The 23,601-nt window shown below is 34.2% G+C and overlaps 2 protein-coding genes and 1 pseudogene across 3 annotated transcripts; all 3 read left to right on the top strand.

Annotated features, from left to right (window-relative positions):
• On the top strand, positions 12,483-14,662 carry LOC105160716 (PTI1-like tyrosine-protein kinase At3g15890). Of its 2 annotated transcripts, none has more exons than XM_020693460.1 (4): positions 12,483-12,655; positions 12,792-12,936; positions 13,071-13,333; positions 13,860-14,662. In XM_020693460.1, exons 1-4 carry the CDS (start codon positions 12,600-12,602, stop codon positions 14,506-14,508), a joined length of 1,113 nt encoding a protein of 370 aa, XP_020549119.1. In that variant the 5' UTR covers positions 12,483-12,599; the 3' UTR covers positions 14,509-14,662. The 2 variants fall into 2 exon arrangements, with proteins under 2 accessions (XP_020549119.1, XP_020549120.1); XM_020693461.1 differs by having other exon boundaries at positions 12,518-12,655; positions 12,792-12,922.
• LOC105160539 lies at positions 16,174-17,359 on the top strand (annotated as a pseudogene).
• On the top strand, positions 18,208-19,158 carry LOC105160715 (probable carboxylesterase 120). Its single transcript, XM_011078195.1, has one exon. The coding sequence runs from the start codon at positions 18,208-18,210 to the stop codon at positions 19,156-19,158; it is 951 nt and encodes a 316-aa protein (XP_011076497.1).

Here is a 23,601-nt window from a genome sequence, read left to right as displayed (position 1 = left end):
TTCATTTTCTTACAATAGATGTAATTACAAAAATTTCACCAAACCCCCGTCCTTTCAAATTTTGTCACCAACCCTCTTTGCTGTCATTTTGTCACCAAACCTCTTTCTTGTCATTTTGTCACCAACCCCCTTTCTTGTCAAATAATGGGGGTTGATACACAATTGGTCAAGTATAAAAGAGTACTCTCGCTTGTGTCTAATGCATATTTGCATTAGATTACAAATATATCACCAAGCAATTTGAGCAGAAATAGATAGATGGATGAATCAAGCGGCAACAGTCGTTCTAATAGTTCTTCTGATATGTCCTCGGATGAGGAAAACAACCTCAGGTTAATCCATGAATTGTTAAGCACTTCAATTTTGAAAACGAAACAACCACAACATAATTCAATTCTGCAAGGCTCTGACTGGCTGAGCGAGCTTCTGTCCGCACACCCCGATCCAATCTACAATATGTTATGTATGAACAAAGAAACATTCCAGAATTTATGCTTGTTCCTAAAAGGGAGAGGTGTTTTAATAGACTCGCAACGGACGCGTGTCTCTGTCATAGAATCAGTCGCTATTTTCTTACAAACCGTTGGTTTAAGCGAGCGCCAGAGAACGAGCTACGAGCGGTTCCAGCACTCTTTGGAGACCATCTCCAGGCACATGAAAAGGGTTTCGCGAACTCTGAATCTTCTTGCACCAGAACTAATTTGTCCGCCAAATTTCAATCATATTCATCCCAGAATCCTTAACAATACACACTTCTTTTCATATTTTAAGGTAATATATACTGCATTCATTTTTCACCGAAATTATTTTAAGGTAATATATACTGCATTCGTTTTTCACCGAAATGATTTATTTTGCACCGAAATTATTTTAAGGTAATATATACTGCATTTTCCTTCTCATAACATTTCAAATTATTTATTATTAGGATTATGTCGGTGCAATTGACGGAACACTTATAGCAACATTCCACAATGCAATGGACGACCATTTGTGGAATGATCGAGGGACCGGTAACGACAATATTGATTGAATTATTGTATTTGCAATGGCTTAAAATTGACCAAATTAAAGTAGTTTTATTAACAAAATATATTTCTAGTATTTTGTGTGTTGGATTTACAGTTATATATATGTCTCCATCTATATCTATCTATCTATCTATATATATATAATAAATAAATAATAATGTTATGTGTTCTACAATAATGAAAATATTGTGTAACTTTAACTAAAATGTTGTTTTATTATACTATCGATATACCGATATCAAAATGAAAAAATTCGCTAAAATTAATTAAGGAATACATGATCGATATTTTAGTTTGATATTTTTAATATGCATCGAAATTTTTTTATTGAATTTGACCCGATTTAAATTATGATATTTAATTTAATATAAAAATTAATACGGTATAAAAATATAAAAATACGGTATTGTTTGTATTAAAATATATTTAATCCAAAAATGAGTTGCATTATTATAAAATATTAATTTTAATAGACATCAAATCAAATGTCAAATGACTTTGCTTGTGGAAGGAAACAATGAGTTGTCCAAGAAATTTGCAGCAAATTGGTTAACTCATCACTTTTTATATATAATCAATATGGTGCAAAAATATGAAAAATAAGGCAAATATTATTTGTATTAAAATATATAAATGTAAAAATGATATTCATTATTATAAAAATTTTAATTTTATATAAATGTAAATAACTAATAAGGCAAATGGTGTTTGTATTAAAATATATAAATATAAAAATGATATTCATTATTACAAAAAATATAATTTTATATTAATGTAAATAACTAATAAGGCAAATGTTGTTTGTATTAAAATATATAAATGTAAAAATGATATTCATTATTACAAAAATTATAATTTTATATAAATTAAATACACATCAAATCAAATATCAATTGTATGTGGAAGGAAGCAATGAGTTCTCCAAGAAATTTGCAGCAAAGTGGTTAACTTATTAATGAAGTATTTTGCATCAATTTTTATTAAATATACATCACTTTTTGTATATAATCAATACGGTGCAAAAATATGAAAAATAAGGCAAATGTTGTTTGTATTAAAATATATAAATGTACAAATGATATTCATTATTACAAAAATATTAATTTTATATAAATGTAAATAACTAATAACGCAAATGTTGTTTGTATTAAAATATATAAATGTAAAAATGATATTCATTATTACAAAAATTGTAATTTTATATAAATTAAATACACATCAAATCAAATATCAATTGCTTGTGGAAGGAAGCAATGAGTTCTCCAAGAAATTTGCAGCAAAGTGGTTAACTCATTAATGAAGTATTTTGCATCAATTTTTATTAAATATACATCACTTTTTATATATAATCAATACGGTGCAAAAATATAAAAAATAAAGCAAATGTTGTTTGTATTAAAATATATAAATGTACAAATGATATTTATTACTACAAAAATTTTAATTTTATATAAATGTAAATAACTAATAAGGCAAATGTTGTTTGTATTAAAATATATAAATGTAAAAATGATATTCATTATTACAAAAATTATAATTTTATATAAATTAAATACACATCAAATCAAATGTCAATTGCATGTGGAAGGAAGCAATGAGTTGTCCAAGAAATTTGCAGCAAAGTTGTTTTTCTAATGATGCATTTTGCATTAAATTTTACTAGTATGTCCCTATTTTTTAGTGTAATTCCCATGCAACCTTCCAATTTATAACTTTGCCTATATAATCAAACCGTGCACCATTTCAATCTACTTTCTTCAGCTATAATATCTTCACATCAAACTTTATCTACTGCTTTCTGCTTTGTGCTTTGTGCTTTCTCCTATTTCACAAAACGTGTGAGCAAATTTTTTCTTCTTATTCATAAAATCATAAACATGATTTTAACCGGTTATATATTTCAGTTCGTCGTTTTTTATCATGAATGGTGGACAAGTGAGATGGAGGACGTATTCGTCCAATCTCTTATCTACTGCAAAAGGCTCGGTATATGGCACCCAAACCACCACAACATGCAAGCCATCCATTCCGCCCTATTCGATGTGAATAAGGATTTCCGCACGCGAATAAGTTACATTTGGGCGTGTACAAGGGTCGACCAACTACGAAATCGCTTTTATACGTTCCAATGGGTGGGAAATCACCCGGGCGTTACATGGAATCACGATGAAAGGAGACTAACGGCGGACGACCAAGTGTCGGATGCCATTGCCCGGGTATGTTTCGTTATGTTTTGATATTGCAATTTTTTTTTTTAACAATAAAAATTAAAATAATTTTCTGTATGCTAATGAATAGGAGAATCGAATGGCTCGATGCTACCAGAATGCGTACGAGCCAAAGTGGGAAGAGTTGTGCGAGCTCTTCGATGAGGATGAGAACCTCGACATTCCGGTATCCGACGAGGAAGAAGAAGATGACGATGCTGATCTTCTCCCGGAGATTCCAAATATGGCAGCCCCCCCAACATGACGAACCGGCTACCGTCATTTTTTATCCTATTTGCATGGATACGTCGTTGAGCTCGGACGACGAAAATGGCACAGACTTAAACGTCCCAAATGCACCAAAAGACGATGGTGCAAGCTCGTCCAATGCGGCGCCATCGGAGGAACCCCTAGTAAAGGAAAATGATTGTAAAGTTTTTTTTAATTTGAAGATTGATTTTTATGTAAGTCATTGATGCATTATTTATGAAAGACCCTTCAATTTTGCACGTAATAGTCTTCATAATTGCTATTCTCCTCTCCCATTCACATGCAATATATATATATATTCTCAAACATTTGAATTAATTGTTAAATTAATAATATAGCAAAGCCAAGTTATGTTATAATCTTTATTCTTACTTACTGTCTAATAATAAAATTTGTTTGTCTTTTACATGAATCTTCTACTTATAAAAAATATATTTAATCCCATTCACGTCTTTTTTCTATTATTATAAAAATATATTTTATTATAATAATATACATCTTCTACTTTTACATCTTCTACTTAATCCCATTCACGTCTTTTTTCTATTTATAAAAAATATATTTTATTATAATAATATACATCTTCTACTTTTACATGCATTCTATTTTTTTATATATTTTGTTAATTTGGTTTAAAAAATAAAATAATAGTTACTGTTTACTTATACATTTCTATCTATTTTTGTATTCTAAATTTTTGCTTAATTTATTTTTTTATTATTATAAATTTTCTTTTCGCAACCAATCTTTTTTTTTTAATGTATTTAGAATTCTAAAGAATGCATTTTGATAAATATTTGTCTATATGGCATACTCTATATATGTCATTATGTTAATGATTCTCAATGATGGAGCATTGTTGAATCATGGTTTGGTTTCAAGAACAATATTCTCTTCTTAGAAACTGTTGTATACTTCAAACCTCCTATCAATGTTTATAATAGCATTATGATTTGTGTCCTAACTTTTAGGAGTAATGTGTTGCTTGTTGCATTCTCTATTCGGTATATGTGCATTTTGCTTTAAATTTCCATCGGGAGTAGTTACAAAATTCTCTAAAGTTTGTCATATTGTAATTACATCCCTTTCAATTTTTTTCGTTTCACAGTTAATCACTCCTATGATTTAAATATCTAATAAAATATTGTTACAATTGTTGATTTATTTTTTGTTCAATTGATTCTTTTGTTTCTCATCTTCATTTTGGAATTTTTTTGCACCGATGAAAATGGTCTATTCTTTCATGACTATTAAATTATTTTAATTTATTTTATAATTATTTAGTTTATTATTCATGATAATTAATTTACTCTTTATTTTTTTGTTCAAATTGATGAAATAATATTCAGAATTTAAAATAATATAAATAGAATTAAAATAAAATAATATAAAAAGGAGACAAACATTCAATCAATTAGGTCAACCCTCATAACTAATTTCTGTCACATCAAAAGTATATAAACCTATTTTCAACATTCACACACCTATATACCTACATTTGGAAACAACTAAACCAAACATATTCTCAGTTTTCGCACAAAAACCAATAAAATATTTCCACCCATTTCCAAAAGTTGGAAACTGAAAATGAAAATGAAAACACAACCAAACGGGTCTAAATTATTTTTGTAAATCAACAAAGTAATATATATATATCATCAACAGGTTGGAGTTCCTAGGAAACCAACTTTGATCCTTCGTTACAAAAAAAAAAAAAAGTTAAAAAGATAATTTCATGACTAGCTAATTGCATATATGGTTCCATTTACGCTATGAAGGTTTTGTCAATTATCAAATATGTTGTATCGATCATCATCGACGATCATCTAAAACTGTGGCAATGTAAAAGCTCGATGATATATGCTAGCTTCATTATGTTTCTCCAAGTTATTCAAATTTATATATATGATCCCCATCTCAATATACAGCTCCCATAATGTCTGAAAGTTGGTAGTATCATGCAATTAATATGTACTATTCTTCGGGGAAAATTTTTTCATTCTAAGAAATGAAACCTTATATATGAAACACTCCAAGATAAATAGAAGTCATAAATTTCGGACAAAGGAAGTATTGCGTAATTCAGTGTTGATGTGTGATTAATGAAGGACGCTAGAGAAATACCAAAAAAGCCCTTCGTTAAGGGCATTTCCGCCATTTAAGCGAGGATCCGCGCCTTTTCCATCGGTCGGGTCGAATAAGACCCGACCCGGATCCATCTGCCTTTGAAGACCCGGACAATTGTGGCCGTCCGATCGTGGACGCTGGCCAGCAGGATGGGGGCACGTGGCTAGCAAACTCTGCCGCCCTATATATAGACCCGAAACGCCGTCATTAAAGGTAACTGTTACACATTAGTTGAGATCGAACTTTGTGATCGCACACTTTTCTCTCGATCAACCTAACTTGAGCGTCGGAGGGTCATTTTTGGGGACGTACCCGACGAGCTCACTGTTCTTGTTTTATTTTTAGAGAACCCAAAATCTGGTCTTGGCAGAGTCTGTTATCTACGTGGAGATCATTTCCCGAGATCGCGGAATTCGACCCGGATCAAGTGTTATGCATAGAAACTAAGTTGATGGCAGCATTCGATCACTTCATGACATCTTAGATCGTAAATGGTGATGTCAGTACTTCAGTTTATGATATTACCATAAAGTTTTGCATCCCACTTGAATTGCTCATAGTTCCATCTTAGAGAAAGTAGATAATCCTAGGTATGAAATATTACTTCCTCTATGGAAAAGTTCATGTATCGTGCACGTGACACTTTAATTTTGATATTTTCGATTAATTTATAAATTTTTAATCAAAATCATCCTCAAATTGTTCATTTTCTTTAATCACAGAAATAAATTACTCAAATTAATTTTGACAAAATTAAAATTATCACTTTCTATACTTAAAGGACTAAATTTGCAATTTTTCCCATCTTATCCATTTATATGATGATTTAAGGATTTGAGTCACAATTTTATAACATGATGATACTGATTACATTATACAAACTTTTGTGTTTGAAACTTGTGTTTTTGTTTAAAATTTTAAATTATTAGTTTATTTAGCATAACTAGTATTGCAAAAAAACCATCTATGCCTCTCAAAAAAAAAAAAAAAAAAACCATCTATGAAGAATTATAAATGTCAATAAGCAAGGAAAAATGACAAGAAAGTAATAGTCTAGTGATAATGTCGAGCCCATGAACTTCAATTTAAATGAACGATAGCCCAAAGTTTACAAACTTAGCTTTAAGTTTGCCCTCTACTCAACTCTTGTTCGGACTTGTAAGTTCTAATAATTTTGACAGAGTTATTCACAACGATCATAATTCATAGGCTTAAAACCATTATTTTTCAGAAGTGATGAAAAGTCATATTAGACTGCACAAAATAGAACTGTTTTTAATAGATAAAAATTCATGGCATAATACCATACATATGAATTTATAATTATGAAAGAAATTATTAATACTTGAATTTGTAGTCGATGAATCTGAAGTAATGTCGGAATAGATTTCAGTTCATACTCCAACATATATTTATTTGACACAATTTGATTTAATACATACATATATATATATAGCAAGTATAAATGACTAATGTGCAACATTAGACAAAAGGTCGTGTATAATCCTCTTGATTGAACGATGATGTCTAGGGGCCAAAACTCCAGAAAGAATTTGACAAAGAATAGATTAGATACAGCCTGAAATCTTGGTCTTGTGGAATAGGTATTTTACAGTTACTTTAGTTGTACTATATTGTGCTAAGGTTCTTGACTTCCAAAGTTGCCATTTTGTCTTTACCATGCAATAGAAATTCTTGTCGGTATCTATATTATTATAAAAATTATAAAAAAAAATGCTATACCAATTTTCGGATACTTAAATTTATTCTTTCATTTATGTCTTTGATAAAAAAAAAAAAAAAAAATTGTCATGATAGTAATTCTAACATTTTTTTTATCATCTCACAGTTACAATTTTTTTGAATCAATCCACTACTCTATAATTCTGTCTTACTTACTTCTCCATATTATTTTTTCACACGCCACACAGTGTAAGTAAGATCAAATCCCATTACTAGATAGAACAAGATCTGTAGAAAAAAATCCGAATCAACACTATGAGATTAGTGTATTTGAATTTCTTTGTTCTTAATTTGAGTCTAGATTAAAAAGAACACAAGAAAGTACGGAGAATGGAAAGGAAAAACGATTTCCGTATGAGAGAGAAACACACGTATTACTGGAGAGAGACTGAAGGAGTTTTAAGAAAAGGAATAATTACATTTACATTGCTTAATTTATGGCCTATTTACATAAATTATCTCTATCTTTTAAATAATTACACATATACCCATCAAAATATCATTAACACTTACACAAACACTTCTTACTTTTTTGAAAAACTACACACACCTCTAAAAATGATTACACAAACTACCTTTATTTTTTTACTGTCATGGGTAGTTTTTATAATTATACAAAAGATAGAAATAATTTATGTAAATAGACCATAAATCTGGAGGTATAAATATAATTATCCCTTAAGAAAATCGGTTACTAGTTGATACAAATGAAAACTTTTCTTGCATTTCCCCTTGTCGCTATAGCAGAAAACGACTAGTGGGATACAAATATCATATCGAAATGCTAAAACAGATTAGTAATCATCGCTCATTACAATTGCTTTATTGTCTACCGATATCTTATTACATTTGGATCAAAATTTGTCTTAATTTTGAAGCACTTTTGGTGGGAACTTGGAAATCTTTTATCCGAAAACAAACAAAAATTGAATTCGGAGAAACCATGGTAAGACTTTATTTAACGTTGGACACTAACAGCAACAACTAGAATTGGATAAAGTAATATTGAACTAATTAGGGCCATCTAGAAATTAATCAATTTTCGAAAATGTATAAACAGATTGAATATAAAACAATTAATGATAAAAATAAAACTCCTAACTATGCTATGCGCATAATATATTTACATATACTAAATGTCGAATTTCACGTCACGTACCTATAACGCTCTATTAAACGATCACTTTATCTAAAAGTTTAAAGTGTTAGAGAGGAAAATCGTTAAATATTAATATCTTAACATACTTTACATGAAGAAAGAAGTACGTTTCATCTAAATTCTTTCACTTGTAATAGGTTTCAATCACAATTTTAACAATATAATCACCCTTACCGAGAATAAAAATTGAAAATTTTTGCACCCTCTGTTTATTTTCTTTCCTATATGTTTCACGGGGTACAATGAAAAAATCTCTACGATATGTAACAATAAAATTGTAAAAATCTACAAGGCTATTTTTGTTTTTTGGGCAATTTATTGCCCGAGCACAGAAGGTACAACACAGTGAAGCTCAGAGTCCCAGGCAATATTACCACTGCTAACCCAATTGTTACTTTCATTGTAACCATATTGGCTGTCTAAACAAGGAAGGGAAACCCAAGAGTTGGCCGCTGCATTGACTTGTACGTTATTCCCTGTTTTCTTGCTCAGTTCCAACACTTCACTAAGGGGGTTATATTGGTACGCCAAATCCAGGGGTGGCCAGGTACAAGTTCTTGAAGCACAGGCGTCCTCCAGGACATGGTTCACCTGCACTGGCCACGTCAATTGGGGTTCACCCGGACTCACCAAGCTTGATGTGGATCCGACAGGATTAACCGTCTGACTCATGGCCGCATCGATCTTTTCACCATTACGATCGGATCGATCCTGGATTTGTAATTGATCAATATTCTGATTGTAAATTTGGACAGGATTCATTACATGGTTCTTTGTAGAAGTTGCAGGAGATAATTGATTATTTTTCGCTATATTGTTGAGAAGCATGCTTCCTGTAAAACTAAATTGCGCACTGAAAGGCTGTGTGCCCTTCTTGTTAAATAGCTTGGCCTTGAGGGCGCCTACGAGCCCCTCGGGCTCCTCCGTCCTACACATTGCATCAAAAGAAAATGGCTCAGCATTCTCAAGTTCGGCCAGACTTGGTCCGGATTGAGGCAAATCAAAGTTGGTCCGAGCATTTGCCCCTCTAAGTTGACGGGCAGCGTTATCATACGCTCGTGCAGCATCTTCTGCCGTGTCAAAAGTCCCCAGCCAAAGCCTCACTTTCTGTAAGGAGTCTTTGATCTCCGCCACCCACCGTCCTGACGGCCTCTGGCGGACGCCAACGAACTTGTGGTGTCCCCTCGACGATGTTTTCCTTCTGACTCGCACGCCATCATCGCTCGCGGATGTAGTTTGCTTCATCGAGCATAATTTTGATCAATTGTGGATGCTCAGTCTTTGCTTTATCAAACGATTCGGACACAAAAGGAATAATTTCTTATAGTCATGGTGAATTGAAGGTATCAACTACCTGCACTATAAGACATAACACTAAATGCCAATTGCAGCATTGTGGTCCGTTGATATTAGTACAAATTCCGGATGTCACGAGTGCAGGCCTTGTTGGTTGTTTCATAGAATAATCCGAAAATATAAGTTGATTACAAGAAAACAATACTGATAAAATTAATTATATTATTAGAGTATGTACTGTAGATGCTTTCTTTGAAAGGGTCACATAGGAGGGAAGTTGGTTTATTGTTGGTCCACAAGGCAGAGTTTTTTTCTTTTTATATCTAACACACGTATACACCTACTAAAGTTCCAGCATAAAAATTGTATTTTATTATTGTATTTTTTTTACTTAATAAAAATTACCTTTATCGAAAAAAAAAAAAAATTACAGCATAAGACTTCTTATAAAAAAAAAATGTATCAGATTCATTAGAATATCCCCTAAAGACCCGCACAAGGCGGAGATTAAGGGCATGCTCTTGGGCCCTTTATATTTTATTTTCTTTTCTATATATACTCTTGAATGATTCATTTCAATTGCAATTAGTTAAAATTTATGGAAAAAATATTTTTTTAGTCCCGTCAAATGAGGGCGGAATTTTTTTAATTTATTGAGATAATAATATAATTATATAATTATTATTTTAAAAAAATATTGAGGAGAATGGCTCGCACAATTTAACTTGTCAATATATCGTTTAAAAAGATCAATTTATGCAGGATCAAAATATCAATTAATTTAAGTTAGAGGACTAAAATTGCCAACACTCTATAAATTATTGGAGTAAAATTGTAATTTTCTCTTTTGCTGAAAAATTAACAACAAACTTAAAGTACGTTTTTTTCTTAAGTGAGGGCATCAAAGTTTCAAAAATTATGCACTATGTGATAATTATTTTATTTTAAAATTCAATTTTGAAACTATTTTAATTTTAGGTAAAGCAAAAGACTGAAAAATGTTGACACTGACACTAAAAATTGCAATCTGCCTAATATTTCTCTTACATCGAGGACATAATATAATTAACATTTTTCATTATTTCACCACAAAAGAAAATTAAAATAGAACTCAAGCAACAAACAGATAACCTATTCCAGCTTGAAAATTATACCCCTTGAAACGAGGATTTTGGTAAGAATATCAGTTCAACTTATATGTGACATGTTGATTTTGGACATTTGTGCTGTCAACTTGAAGCAAAGATCCAAAGAGGTTATACACCTGCTACAGCCAATTACGTTCATGTTTTGGACAAATGCTTCCAACCACATTAAACGTCCATAAATTAAATCCAATTGTCTTTTTGTCTTGACCGTAAAAACAAATGAATATACTTGCCTTTGTTTAAGACTAATATTTCGATAATAGACAACTGCAAAATAATCACAATTGATAAATGTATAAAACAAACACACATAAAAGAGCTTGAATAAGGACCAAGCCTTTTTCCAATTATTAATTAATTATGTTTATACATCATCCATCACCGTGCCGTTGTAATTAACATAAGAAAGCATTAACTGCAAATTACATTATGCATAAATATTAATAAATTAAATTAATTGACGAAAAAAAAAAGTATTCATGATCAGCAGGGAAAACTTCAATTGTATTCCTATAACTTAGAGGATGGCATTTTTTTATTTTTACAATTTTTAACTTTAATTTAAAAGATTTGGCAATTTTAGTTTCTAGCCAATTTGGTTGAAAAATTGTATGACTTACATATAATTCAATTAAATTGCAATATTAGTCCTATAACTTAATTAGGGGTTGTCGCATTTTTTATTTTTCATAAATTGATTTATATGACTAAAATTACAAATTGATTTTAGGTCATATCCAAGTCATATGCAATTTTTCAACCAAACTGACAAAAAAAGACTAAAAATTTCCAAAATTTTTAAATTACAAAACTAAATTTTAAAAAATCAATTTGTGTGAAACCAAAAATACCACCCTCAAACTGCAAAACTAAAATGCATTTTTGCCTAATGAACAAACTCGAACTAATCTCATAGCAATCATGACACAATTAGCACATGGTAAGATTGTTGTATGTACAGTTAAGTGAAAATAACTAATCACATAAATTATACTTATTATGTAATTAGTTTAATTTGGACGATCTTAATTTGAATAACAATATTCTCCGGTCCATATGTAGATCATGGGCAAAATATTTTTTTGTCCCATAAAATAAGGGCAATTTTTTTTTATACTATAATTATGGCAGGTGATGCTTTTAGTCACGTAAAACTCAAAAACATGTCTTTTTAGTTCCAAAATATGTTGTTTTGGACTTTTTTTAGTTTCAAAATTGCAACGCCTTTTTAATCCTAAAACCACAACGTATGTGACTTTTTGGGATTAAAAGTATATGATTATGAATTTTATGGGATTAAAATTGACACATGTCATAATTGTGGTACCAAAACAGATTCTGTCTTTTATTTTATGGAACTAGAATAGCATTTCTTCCTATAAATCAATAAACAAAATTGTCAGGTATGCAAGTAAATAAACAAAATAAAATTAATAATATACATATGGTACTTGACTTCCAAGGCTGATTTTTGTCCTTCGCCATGGAACTCCATTCCTTTGGCATTGATATACACGAAATATTTGACATCTTCTTGCTTCCTCTCCCCTTATCCCAACCACCAAAACCCTTCCTTATTCTTGGCTGAGCTTCAAGCTCAGCACAAAGCGGTAAGAAAATGAAAAATTTCTTGAAATGTCTTGTTTGCTTCTCTGAAAAACAACCTAAGACCAGGTACATACATATGTTCTCTTTTCTTGTATATTCATTGATTGGCTCGAGTCAATCTTAATTTGTGCTATATACTGATTCATTTATTTCGATGTCTTAACGAATTTGTTTTTCTTTATTTTTGATGAACCCTAATTAGTTCAACCAAGAATAGAGACTATCCATGGGAGATATACACCCTCAAAGAGCTTGTACATGCAACAAACAACTTCCACAACAATAACAAAATCGGAGAAGGTGGATTTGGAAGCGTATATTGGGGTCGAACAAGTAAAGGCGTCGAGGCAATTTTGTTATTTTGATCTCTTTATCTTTCTTGAATTTATATGGTCATTCTTAAATGAACTTAAATATATCTTGAAGGACAAAATAAAAACAAAAATAAAATGTCAATAGGGTTTTCGATCGGATGTTACAGATTGCTGTGAAGAGGTTGAAGGCGATGACTGCCAAAGCAGAGATGGAATTTGCTGTAGAGGTGGAGATACTTGGCAGGGTTAGGCATAAGAATTTACTAGGTTTGAGGGGATTTTACGCTGGCGGAGATGAAAGATTAATAGTGTATGATTATATGCCTAATCATAGCTTAATCACTCATTTACATGGACAACTTGCCGCTGATTGCCTGTTGGATTGGTCTCGGAGGATGAAAATTGCTATTGGATCAGCTGAGGGATTAGCGTAAGTCATTTTCGCTTAATTAATTACACTTTCTTTGAATTAAATTGCTCACCACCTCTAGTTAGATTTCATTACATTCATAATTCTTACTTTCTTGGATAATGGTATAATCAAAGCGTATCACAGAAAACCCTAAAGTCTTTTTCTTTTTTCAAAAGGCCGGTTGATACTTTACATGGGCCGATAACCAACGATGTCATATCAGTCTGGTAACTGAAACTGAGATTCCAAGAATAAGTTTGAAAACATAGTTTCAAGTCTTTTCGAATGTATGGTATTAATTTATTTTACTTTATATGAGTTTATTATAATTTATTTTATCGTTGTTTGTTATAATAATACATTACTCAAATTATTGAAATATTATTATAATCATATATGTTGCTTCTAGGAAAATTTATAAACTATTGATGGATGCGTCAATATTGCATTCTGTAATAATAAATTATCATAGTAAGAGAAACTAAAATAGATATAGAAATTGTTTTGGTTTCTAATTTCTCTCTTGATTTCAATGTACTTGAAGCTACTTGCATCATGAAGCAAACCCTCACATAATACACAGAGACATAAAGGCCAGCAATGTGCTGCTAGACTCCGAGTTCCAGGCAAAAGTGGCTGATTTTGGATTCGCCAAACTGATACCTGAAGGGGTTACTCATTTGACAACAAGAGTTAAAGGAACCCTAGGTTACTTAGCCCCCGAATACGCCATGTGGGGGAAAGTCTCAGAAAGTTGCGACGTCTACAGCTTTGGAATACTGCTTCTCGAGATAATCAGCGCCCGGAAACCCCTGGAAAAGCTGGCTGGAGGGGTCAAGCGCGATATCGTGCAATGGGCAACACCGTATGTTCAAAAGGGTGCCTTTGACCACATTGCAGACCCTAGATTGAAGGGAGATTTTGATCGCGATGAGCTGAAAAAAGTGATCATGATCGCCATGAAATGCACGGATGGGAACCCAGAGAATAGGCCAAGCATGTTGGAGGTGGTGGGGTGGCTCAAGGGTGGAGTAGGGAGCCGGAAGAAGGAGCTTGGAATAGTGAAAAATAATTATATGATTGATGGATATGATGAAGACGAGGACGAAGAAGACGAGGAAGATTATGAGACGGATTATGAGGTTTTTGGGATGGAGAAATATGTGACAAGATCAGGTGGGGAAAAGATTTAGATTGATTTGAAGTTGTTGAGGTTGAAATTGGGTAGTAGGTCTGCAAATTATTGAATTTGAACGAGTTATTGAAATGTACATTGCTAAAGAAATTGCATCCTTCTTGTTTGTACCAATTCAAATTCACATTATATGTCTATATCCTTTTTGCCAAATGTCATACTTAATTTTTTTTTCCCTTCAATTGTCATTATATATATTATTAACGGCTTATGACAATGATTTTATCATTAATTATTATTAGTGATAATTTCTATATAAGAGTTATCATATTAAACTTATGAAAAAATGTGGCAAAACAAAATTTATGTTATTTAATACACAATATAATATTGATATGATTATTTGATTTTTATGGCAAATATATATATATATATATATATACACACACACTTTGTTTTGCAGTACTGTGAATTTCTCAAAGAAGACTCAAATTATTCTAGTATTTTATTTTTGTAGTCAATTATTAATGCTAGGTTTTCTTGAAATTTAGCAAATGGCTCTTTGTGTCGCAAGTCTTATGGCCGTCTCTAATCACCTAACTATTATTCTTTCAACTGTTCTGTTGTAGAAAAATATAATATGGTTGTAAAAATTAATAATTTATTAATGATCTGAAAAGCCTGCAAAATCATTTTTATTAATTAGTTAATTAGTTGTTGTTTGATAAGGGGGAAGCAAAAATTAAGACTACAAATTTTCCATGTTAGCTACAAAAGTAAGCCTCTAGCCGCCTATGAGTTTAATTATACATATGGTGCAAATTCTTACATTCATCTCTTGCAGTTACACGACAAATGTAGGTTGTGATTCACCATTGATCGATGCCTTTACTTACTTAGTGGTTAAGGTTTAAGTTGAAGTTTCACTAATAAGTTTGACGCATGGTTTGAGTTTTATCGGACATATAAATATTTATTTCATTTAATTTATATAAGTAATTTTTCTCATTTTATGTAAGTTATTGTAATTTATTTAATATTATTAGTGATATTAATTGTAAGATGCATTAATTTTTCGTTTCATATATATGTTTTTCTTTATTTTTTAATATTTATTTGCTCGCTACAAATATATTGGTAAAAGTCCCTTTCGATTTCTGAAACATTTTTCTGGAGATGGGATTAATTGCTCGCGAACGACAGCTTTACTTTTCAGCTTTGGCAAAAGTGCCTTTGAGAGGATTTTCCATCAGCCAATAAATTTGTATTTTTATGGACAAAAAAGATATGATTTTACGACTTTTTGAGCCAAATTACTTGAATTCATTCAAAATCTAAGCTAAGAAAAAGGAAAGCAATTTATGAAAAGTATTTTTTATTTTTTTTTTAATGTGATGATATTAATTATACGATAAACATATTATATGTATTATATAATTAATTTACGTTTAATTGATGATTTTGATGGGACCTATTTAATTTGAATTAGAATTTTCTTTCAAATGTTAGCTTCATGTTATCTTATTACGTATATTTATTTTTATTTATATATGTTTTTTGTCATATTTCTGAAAGTATTATACCAAGGTGTGTGTAGTGTGCGTGGAAGCAAGCATCATTAGATTCTCTCTCTCTTGCCCATGTTTTCTCTTCCCTTATCTGCTTTTAGGTTTGTCCACGTGGCATCAATTTATTGATGTAAAATGAGCCACCCACATTGCCCATAATCCTATAACTCATCAACATATGCCTCACCCCACTTTTCAATCTTCACCATAGTGATCTTCATCGAGCAGCCACCAGTCAAGAATGGCGGCCAAGAACATCGTGCGGCCAGTTTTCGACAACCCTTTCCTCAACATCACAGTGAATCTCGACGGTACTGTGAAACGTGAACCGGAGGCCCGAAACCCCGCGAATTCGGATCCCAATAGCACCTCTTCGGTGCTCAGCAAAGACGTGGTTCTTCACCCGACCAAAAAAACTTGGCTCCGGTTGTACATTCCTAATATGGCTAGTCTACAGTCAAGCTGCCGCTGATTTTGTACTACCACGGCGGGGGATTTGTCTTCTGCAACGCGGACTCAAGTATCTACGACATTTTCTGTAAAGGGTTGGTGGAAAAGCTCGGTGCAGTGGTTATTTCATTGGACTACCGCTTGGCGCCGGAGCACCGCCTGCCGGCGGCGTATGAAGACGCGGTGGATGGGTTTTACTGGATCAAGAGCGCCGAGGATGAGTGGATAACAGAGTACGCTGACTTAAATAATTGCTTTCTAGCGGGAACCAGCGCCGGTGCCAACTTAGCATACCATGGTGGTTTGCGTTTCGCAGCCATGGCCGGCGAGCTCGAGCCGCTGAGAGTTCGAGGGATGATACTTCACCACCCGTATTTCAGTGGAACAAAACGGACCGGGTCGGAGGAGAAGTTGGCTAACGATCCATTGTTGCCGTTATACGCCATCAATCAGATGTTCGATCTTAGCCTGCCTACGGGGGTTGATCATGATCACGAGTACAGCAATCCGATGGCGAATGGCGGGTCGAAGAATCTGGATGAGATGAGGAGGTTGGGGTGGCGGGTTATGGTCACGGGTTGCTTTGGTGACCCGTTGGTGGATGCGGGTTTGGAGTGTGCCAAGATGTTTGAAGCCAAGGGGCTGGAGACACAGAGGTTTTTCGGCGATGGCTATCATGCAATGGAAGTATTTGACCCGTCCATGGCCGGCCCACTCTATGATGCAATTGCAAACTTCATATTTCCCTATCCTACTTGATACTTGAGAGATTCTATTCAGGAGTGTACGATGGACAGTATATTAAGTCCCAAAGCTGTCTGATCAATAATAATTACTTTTATTTAGTGAAAGTTTTCAGATTACTAATCGAATTGATCTTGTATTGAAATACGCCAAATGGGGTTGATCATGATCATGATCATGAATCAATTTGTGGGATTTTTGCCAAGATCCGATTTGATCAAACTTGAACCAATTATATTGCAAGTGCAATACACTTGCAATATGATTAGTGTACAGTTTAGAGAAAATGATCAATCAAAAAGCAAGTGTGTCATACTTATTTTGTGATTGAATTGGTTTGGTCAAATCAGGTCCGGATACGAAATTTTCAATTTCATATATAAGTTCAGTTTACATATAATAACATAACATAAACGCAGTAGGAAAAATTACAATTTTAGTCATGTAATCTAGGGGGAATGGTATTTTTAGTTCTGTATAAATTAATTTTTGTAATTTAGTCCGATAATCTTAATTCACTGAAAAATTGCATGTGATTTGCACATGATTCAATTAATTGCAAAATTAATCTGTAAATCCATTCATGTAAGACCAAAAATGTCAACTGATAAATTTTAAAATTACAGGATTAAATTGCGAAAAATCATGCCATGCTGGACAAAAAAATCACTCCGATAAATTACAGGATTAAAATTATATATTTTTCCAAATACGTACTATGGATCTACAATCGTTTTTCTAAGTACTGACCATGAGATAATGAATGCAAGAATTAGTACATCATGATTTGGATTTACTGAGAAAAAGAATCAATTGGCAAAGATGGATCTCACCTAACCCTCATAAACCTTAAAGCAAATGAAACGCAAATATTGAAGCAGACTGATCCGGATAGACCAATGATACAATCACAAACACTTTTATATATGCTTAGTTTTCTTAAACCAGCAAAATTACTACCATCAAGCTTCTGAATTTTCTTCAATTAACACACAATGTCTTCAACTGTAGTGCCCAAAGAAGACCCCAACATTGATCCCTATCTCTCTATCGGATTCATCCAAAACCCCGACGGCTCCTCCGATCCGGCGAGTCTCCTTCCAGTCCTGAGCAAGGACATTCCCATCAACCAAGAAAACAACACGTGGGCGCGACTTTATCTACCCCGGCAGTCGGAATCCACCGACGCTACGACGGACAAACTGCCCATTGTAATTTACTACCATGGTGGAGGCTTTGTTACATGCACTGCAGCCACAACGTACTTCCACAAGCTTTGCTTTGAAATTACGAGTGAGATTCCGGCGGTGATTGTGTCGGTGGAGTACCGTCGGGCGCCGGAGCACCGTCTGCCTGCCGCCTACGACGACTGCATGGAAGCGCTGCATTGGGTCAGAACAACCGATGAGGAGTGGTTGACCAGGTATGCTGATTATTCGAAGTGTTTTCTCATGGGCAGTAGCGCCGGGGGGAATATAGTGTACCATGTGGGTTTGCGTGCGGTGGCGTGCGTTGAACGATTGATGCATCTAAAGATCCAAGGGTTGATATTGCATCACCCGTTTTTTGGTGGGGTGGAGAGGACTCGATCAGAAATCAGGTTGGCCAACAACAAGGCGTTTCCGACGTCCGTGGCGGATATACTGTGGGATCTAGGATTGCCGATTGGCGTCGACCGTGATCACGAGTACTCTAATCCAATGACTGCTGTTAGATCACATGCTTTGGACAAGGTGAGGGATCAAGGGTGGAGAGTGTTGGTGACGGGATGTGACGGGGACCCACTGGTGGATCGACAAATGGGACTTGTCAAAATGTTAAAAGAGAAGGGGGTGAATGTGATTGGTGAGTTCAGTGACGGAGGGTTTCATGGAGTTGAGTTTGGTGATGACTCCAAAGCTAAAATCCTCTATGGTGTTGTGAAGAATTTTGTACTTTCTTCGTAAGCCTTTTTCTATTATTTCACGAATTAACTGTTGGATTATTTTAATATATTTTGATGCTTTTGATTTCTTTTTGTACATATAAAATATTAAATTTTATATTCGACTAACGAATGATCTATGTCACGATTTAATATTTTTTTATATTCAATTTATATAAAAGAATTTCTAATTTCATCCATTCAAAGGGATAAACTTTTTGTTCAAACCTTATATATAATTGGATTAAGAAAAACATGTCAATATTAGTATAAAATCATAATATTGATTCTTGGGGAAAAAAATTACAATTTTAGTTCAAAATTTATTTTGACAATTTTGTTATGTATTTTTAAAAATTTCGTAGATTAAGAACAAAATTATCAAAATTTGCTAAAATGACTAAAACAGTGCAGTGACCAGTATATTAATTGTATTTTTTCAGTCATTTTTATTGTCAGTGTGCGAAATTTTTAAAATTACAAAATTAATTATCTTATTGAATAGGTTGATTTAAAAAACACCAATACGGTATTAGAAAATAAATGACAAGAAATTACCACAAGAATTAGACTATGTACCTACTATTTCAACCCACAATCATTTTTCTTTTAAGGCCTTAACTTACAAATCGAGCAAACCTAGTTGACTTGACAAGCAACTATCTACTTTGTGCTGTTTTTATGCATTTAGAAAGTAAATTATTAATAAATTTAAATTCCAAACCTAAATCATACCTTAATGTTTCAAATGTATATAAATTTTTAATATATCATTATATTATAGATTATTAGAAAACCGACGCTATTAAAAACCGAATCCAAGGGTGGGCATTAAATCAAGTATCGTGCAGACAATGATCAAAGAGTCTGGGTTGAAAATTTTTGGTGACGGGCTGATCAAGGGACCTTTTGGTTGTTCTGATCAGCTCTGATGAGACAAGATGGATTTGTAGTACGAGTTTTCAATTTAAAATCTTGCAAATCTACCTATTTTTCCCTTTCAATATTCTTTGGTTATATTTATCAATGCAATTTGGCAGCCCAATCCATTCCAGACCCGAACTAGATTCTAGTCCAGATTCAATTCGATCAAATTTGAATTATTTATATAACAAATGTGTTGGAATTCAAAAGAAAACGAATACAGAAAAAGTAGAAGAATTGGGGGAGAACGTAGAACTCCATTTCAGCAAAATATCTCTGTAATTTCAGTTACAGTTAAGAAGATGAAGAAGAGAGATATATATACACAAGCCACATCAGCTAACTACCAAGTAACAAACTAACAGCCTAGGCAATGAGGTGGCCCAATGAAATCAAGAATAAATGATGTAACAACCCACGCAGGCAACTCAGTAAAATACAAAGAAAGCGCATTCTCATAATGCGCTTTGTCCTTCACCCTGTATCCAAGAGTTCTTCAACGTCTGCTTCATTCTCATCAAGGTGTTGAAGCTGCTGCTGCTGCTGGAACTTAGATTGATGGTGAAGGTGATGACTAACTCCAATAGCCCCCCCACAAGTGGGACTGGGATCGAAGGAAACCAGGCCCAACTTGGAAATAAGCGACAAGAAGGATCTCAAAGGTAGAGATTTTGTAAAAACATCTGCCAACTGCAGAACACCAGGAACAAACGAGGGGGAAATAAAGCCATCCTTGTAGGCGTCGCGTACAAGGTGGCAATCCAACTCTATGTGCTTAGTACGTTCGTGGAAGACAGGGTTCGCCACGATGTGCAACGCGGCCTTATTGTCACAAAATAATTCAACCGGCAGAGAATAAGGAACATTGAAGTCAGATAGTATATAAGAAATCCATCGAAGTTCACACACCGTCGAGGCCAAGCTCCTGTATTCAGACTCAGCAGTAGAACGAGAAACAGTCGACTGTTTCTTAGTTTTCCAAGACACCAATGCATCCCCAAGGAATACGCAGTACCCGGTAAGAGACCGCCTAGAATCCAAACACGACGCCCAATCAGCATCACAGAAAGCACGAAGATTGAACGAGCTAGCAGCTGGAAAATAGAGACCTTTAGCGGGACATCCCTTAAGATAGCGCACCACATGTAATGCCGCCTTCCAATGTGAGTCACAAGGTTGATTGAGGTATTGACTGAGTTGTTGGACGGAGTAGGAGATGTCCGGTCGAGAAAATCCCAAGTAGAGTAGCCGTCCAACAAGTCTCCTATAAGAGCCAGGATTAGAAAACAAAGTACCAGATGCTGCAGCCAACTTCAGTCCAGGAGGAAAAGGACTCGACGCAGGTTTGGCATGAAGAAGTCCAGTGTCCCTGACGATATCCAAGGTATATTTTGTCTGAGCAATGTAAAGACCAGATGAGCTACGAGCTATCTCAAGCCCAAGGAAGTATCTTGCATCCCCCAAATCTTTAATGGTGAATAAGTCATGAAGATAGCATTTAACCCGAGCAATATCATCAATAGAAGGACCCGTGATGAGAATGTCATCCACATAGACAATTAGAGCCATAATACCTGAGGAGGATGGTTTCACGAACAAGCAGTGATCATGAACAGATTGTACAAATCCATATGCAGTCAACTTCAAGGTAAACTCCGCATTCCATTGACGCGACGCCTGCTTAAGTCCGTATAGAGAACGTTGCAGCTTGCATACCATGTTAGGTGGAACTTCATAGCCTTCGGGAGGCACCATATAAATGTCTTCCTCAAGGTAACCGTGGAGGAACGCGTTGTTGATATCCAACTGTTGAATAGGCCAAGAATGAGCAGCAGCAATGGCGAGAAATAGGCGGACGGTCACAGATTTTGCTACAGGCGAGAAACTCTCTGTATAGTCAATACCTTCGATCTGATTGAACCCTTTTGCCACCAAACGCGCTTTATATCTGTCAACTGTTCCATCTGCGCGGAGCTTGGTCTTAAAGACCCACTTGCACCCGATAGCACGCTTGCTCGGTGGTAAAGGAGATACCTTCCAAGTGTTGTTTGCTTCTAAGGCCTGCAACTCAAAGTCCATGGCCTCCTTCCACTCCTTATGTTGGACAGCCTCCGAAAAAGAATTTGGTTCCTGCAAGACAGATAATGAAGCTACAAACGATACATATGCAGGGTTGTTAGAATGCAATGAAGTAGGATGGTGGGCAGAACAAACAAAATCATTTAGCCAAGTGGGGCGTTTGGAAATTCTGGCTGAACGTCTAGGAGGTGAGTTATGGAGAGGAGGACTATTAGATGTCGAAGAGGATGGCTCAGGTAATGGAGAAACCGTAACAGGTTCAATCTGTGCAGGTACAGAAGTATCAATAAAAGGAGAAGTAACGGGAAGAGGACAAGGAGATGGTTGTTCTTGTGAAACAGAGGCTGAAAAAGGGAAGATATGTTCATAGAATTGAACGTCTCTAGACACAAGGGTCCGGTTATTATCAATGTCGAACAACTTATATCCCTTTTGTGACATGGCATAACCCAAAAGAATACATTTGCGAGCCCTGGGATGAAATTTGGTCTTATGAGGATCTACATTGGTAGCATAACATAAACTTCCAAAAATTCGAAGGTGGTGATATGTTGGGGAAGTACCAGTTAGCAATTCGAAGGGTGATTTCCATTGAAGGATTTTAGAAGGAGTCCTATTGATTAGGTAGGTTGCAAGAGTCGCCCCAAAATTTCAGAGGCAACGAAGCTTGGAAGAGTAAAGCTCTAGCCACATTTAGAAGCTGTCTATGCTTACGCTCTATCCTACCATTCTGTTGAGGAGAATAGGTACAAGATGTTTGATGAAGAATACCCATTTCAAGACAAAAGGTTTGACAATTGTTGTTCAAGAATTCAGAACCATTGTCTGATCTAATGACCTTAATTTTTCTGGAAAACTGGGTTTTGACCATGGACACAAAAGACTTGAGGACGGAAACGACTTGTGATTTTTGTTTCAAAAGAAAAGTCCAAAGAGAACGGGAATGATCGTCTAGAATGGTCAAAATGTAGCTACAATTTGAGATTGTTTGAGTGGTGTAAGGCCCCCAAACATCTAAGTGTATCAAGTCGAAAGGGGCCTTAGAGTGTGACGTGCTAGAAGGGAAAATGGATCTAGTTTGTTTAGCTTTATGGCATGTTTCACATGAGTCATCAAGAATCATAGCAGCTGAATTTAGAAAAGGGATATGTCTCATTACTAACAGGGGAATATGTCCCAATCTATGATGCCAAGTCTGCACATTACAACGATTATTCGCAGCATTACAAGATACAGAGGTAGAAAAGGAGGTATTTTGAGTAGAATGCCTAACAATGTACAGATTTTTGCATCTATTTCCTTCGATAAGGTTGGCTCTATTATGTTGGTCCTGCAAGATACAACTGGAATCAGTGAAATGAAATTTTAAAGGAGTATTGCGACATAGTTGACTCACAGATAACAAGTTAACAGAGAATGATGGAAGGTACAAGACTTGAGTGAGGGTGATGTGTTTGTTTAA

Source organism: Sesamum indicum, linkage group LG4 (assembly GCF_000512975.1).
Source record: "Sesamum indicum cultivar Zhongzhi No. 13 linkage group LG4, S_indicum_v1.0, whole genome shotgun sequence".
NCBI classification, from domain to species: Eukaryota; Viridiplantae; Streptophyta; class Magnoliopsida; order Lamiales; family Pedaliaceae; genus Sesamum; species Sesamum indicum.
This window is presented reverse-complemented; position numbering and strand designations above follow the sequence as displayed.

Excerpts from the sequence above, each read along its gene's own strand:
- LOC105160715 (XM_011078195.1), top strand. The coding sequence starts at position 18,208 with ATGTCTTCAACTGTAGTGCCCAAAGAAGACCCCAACATTGATCCCTAT.
- LOC105160716 (XM_020693460.1), top strand. The coding sequence starts at position 12,600 with ATGAAAAATTTCTTGAAATGTCTTGTTTGCTTCTCTGAAAAACAACCT. Across the intron at positions 12,656-12,791 it reads GAAAAACAACCTAAGACCAG|TTCAACCAAGAATAGAGACT; the intron begins GTACATACATAT and ends AACCCTAATTAG. Across the intron at positions 13,334-13,859 it reads GGATCAGCTGAGGGATTAGC|CTACTTGCATCATGAAGCAA; the intron begins GTAAGTCATTTT and ends ATGTACTTGAAG.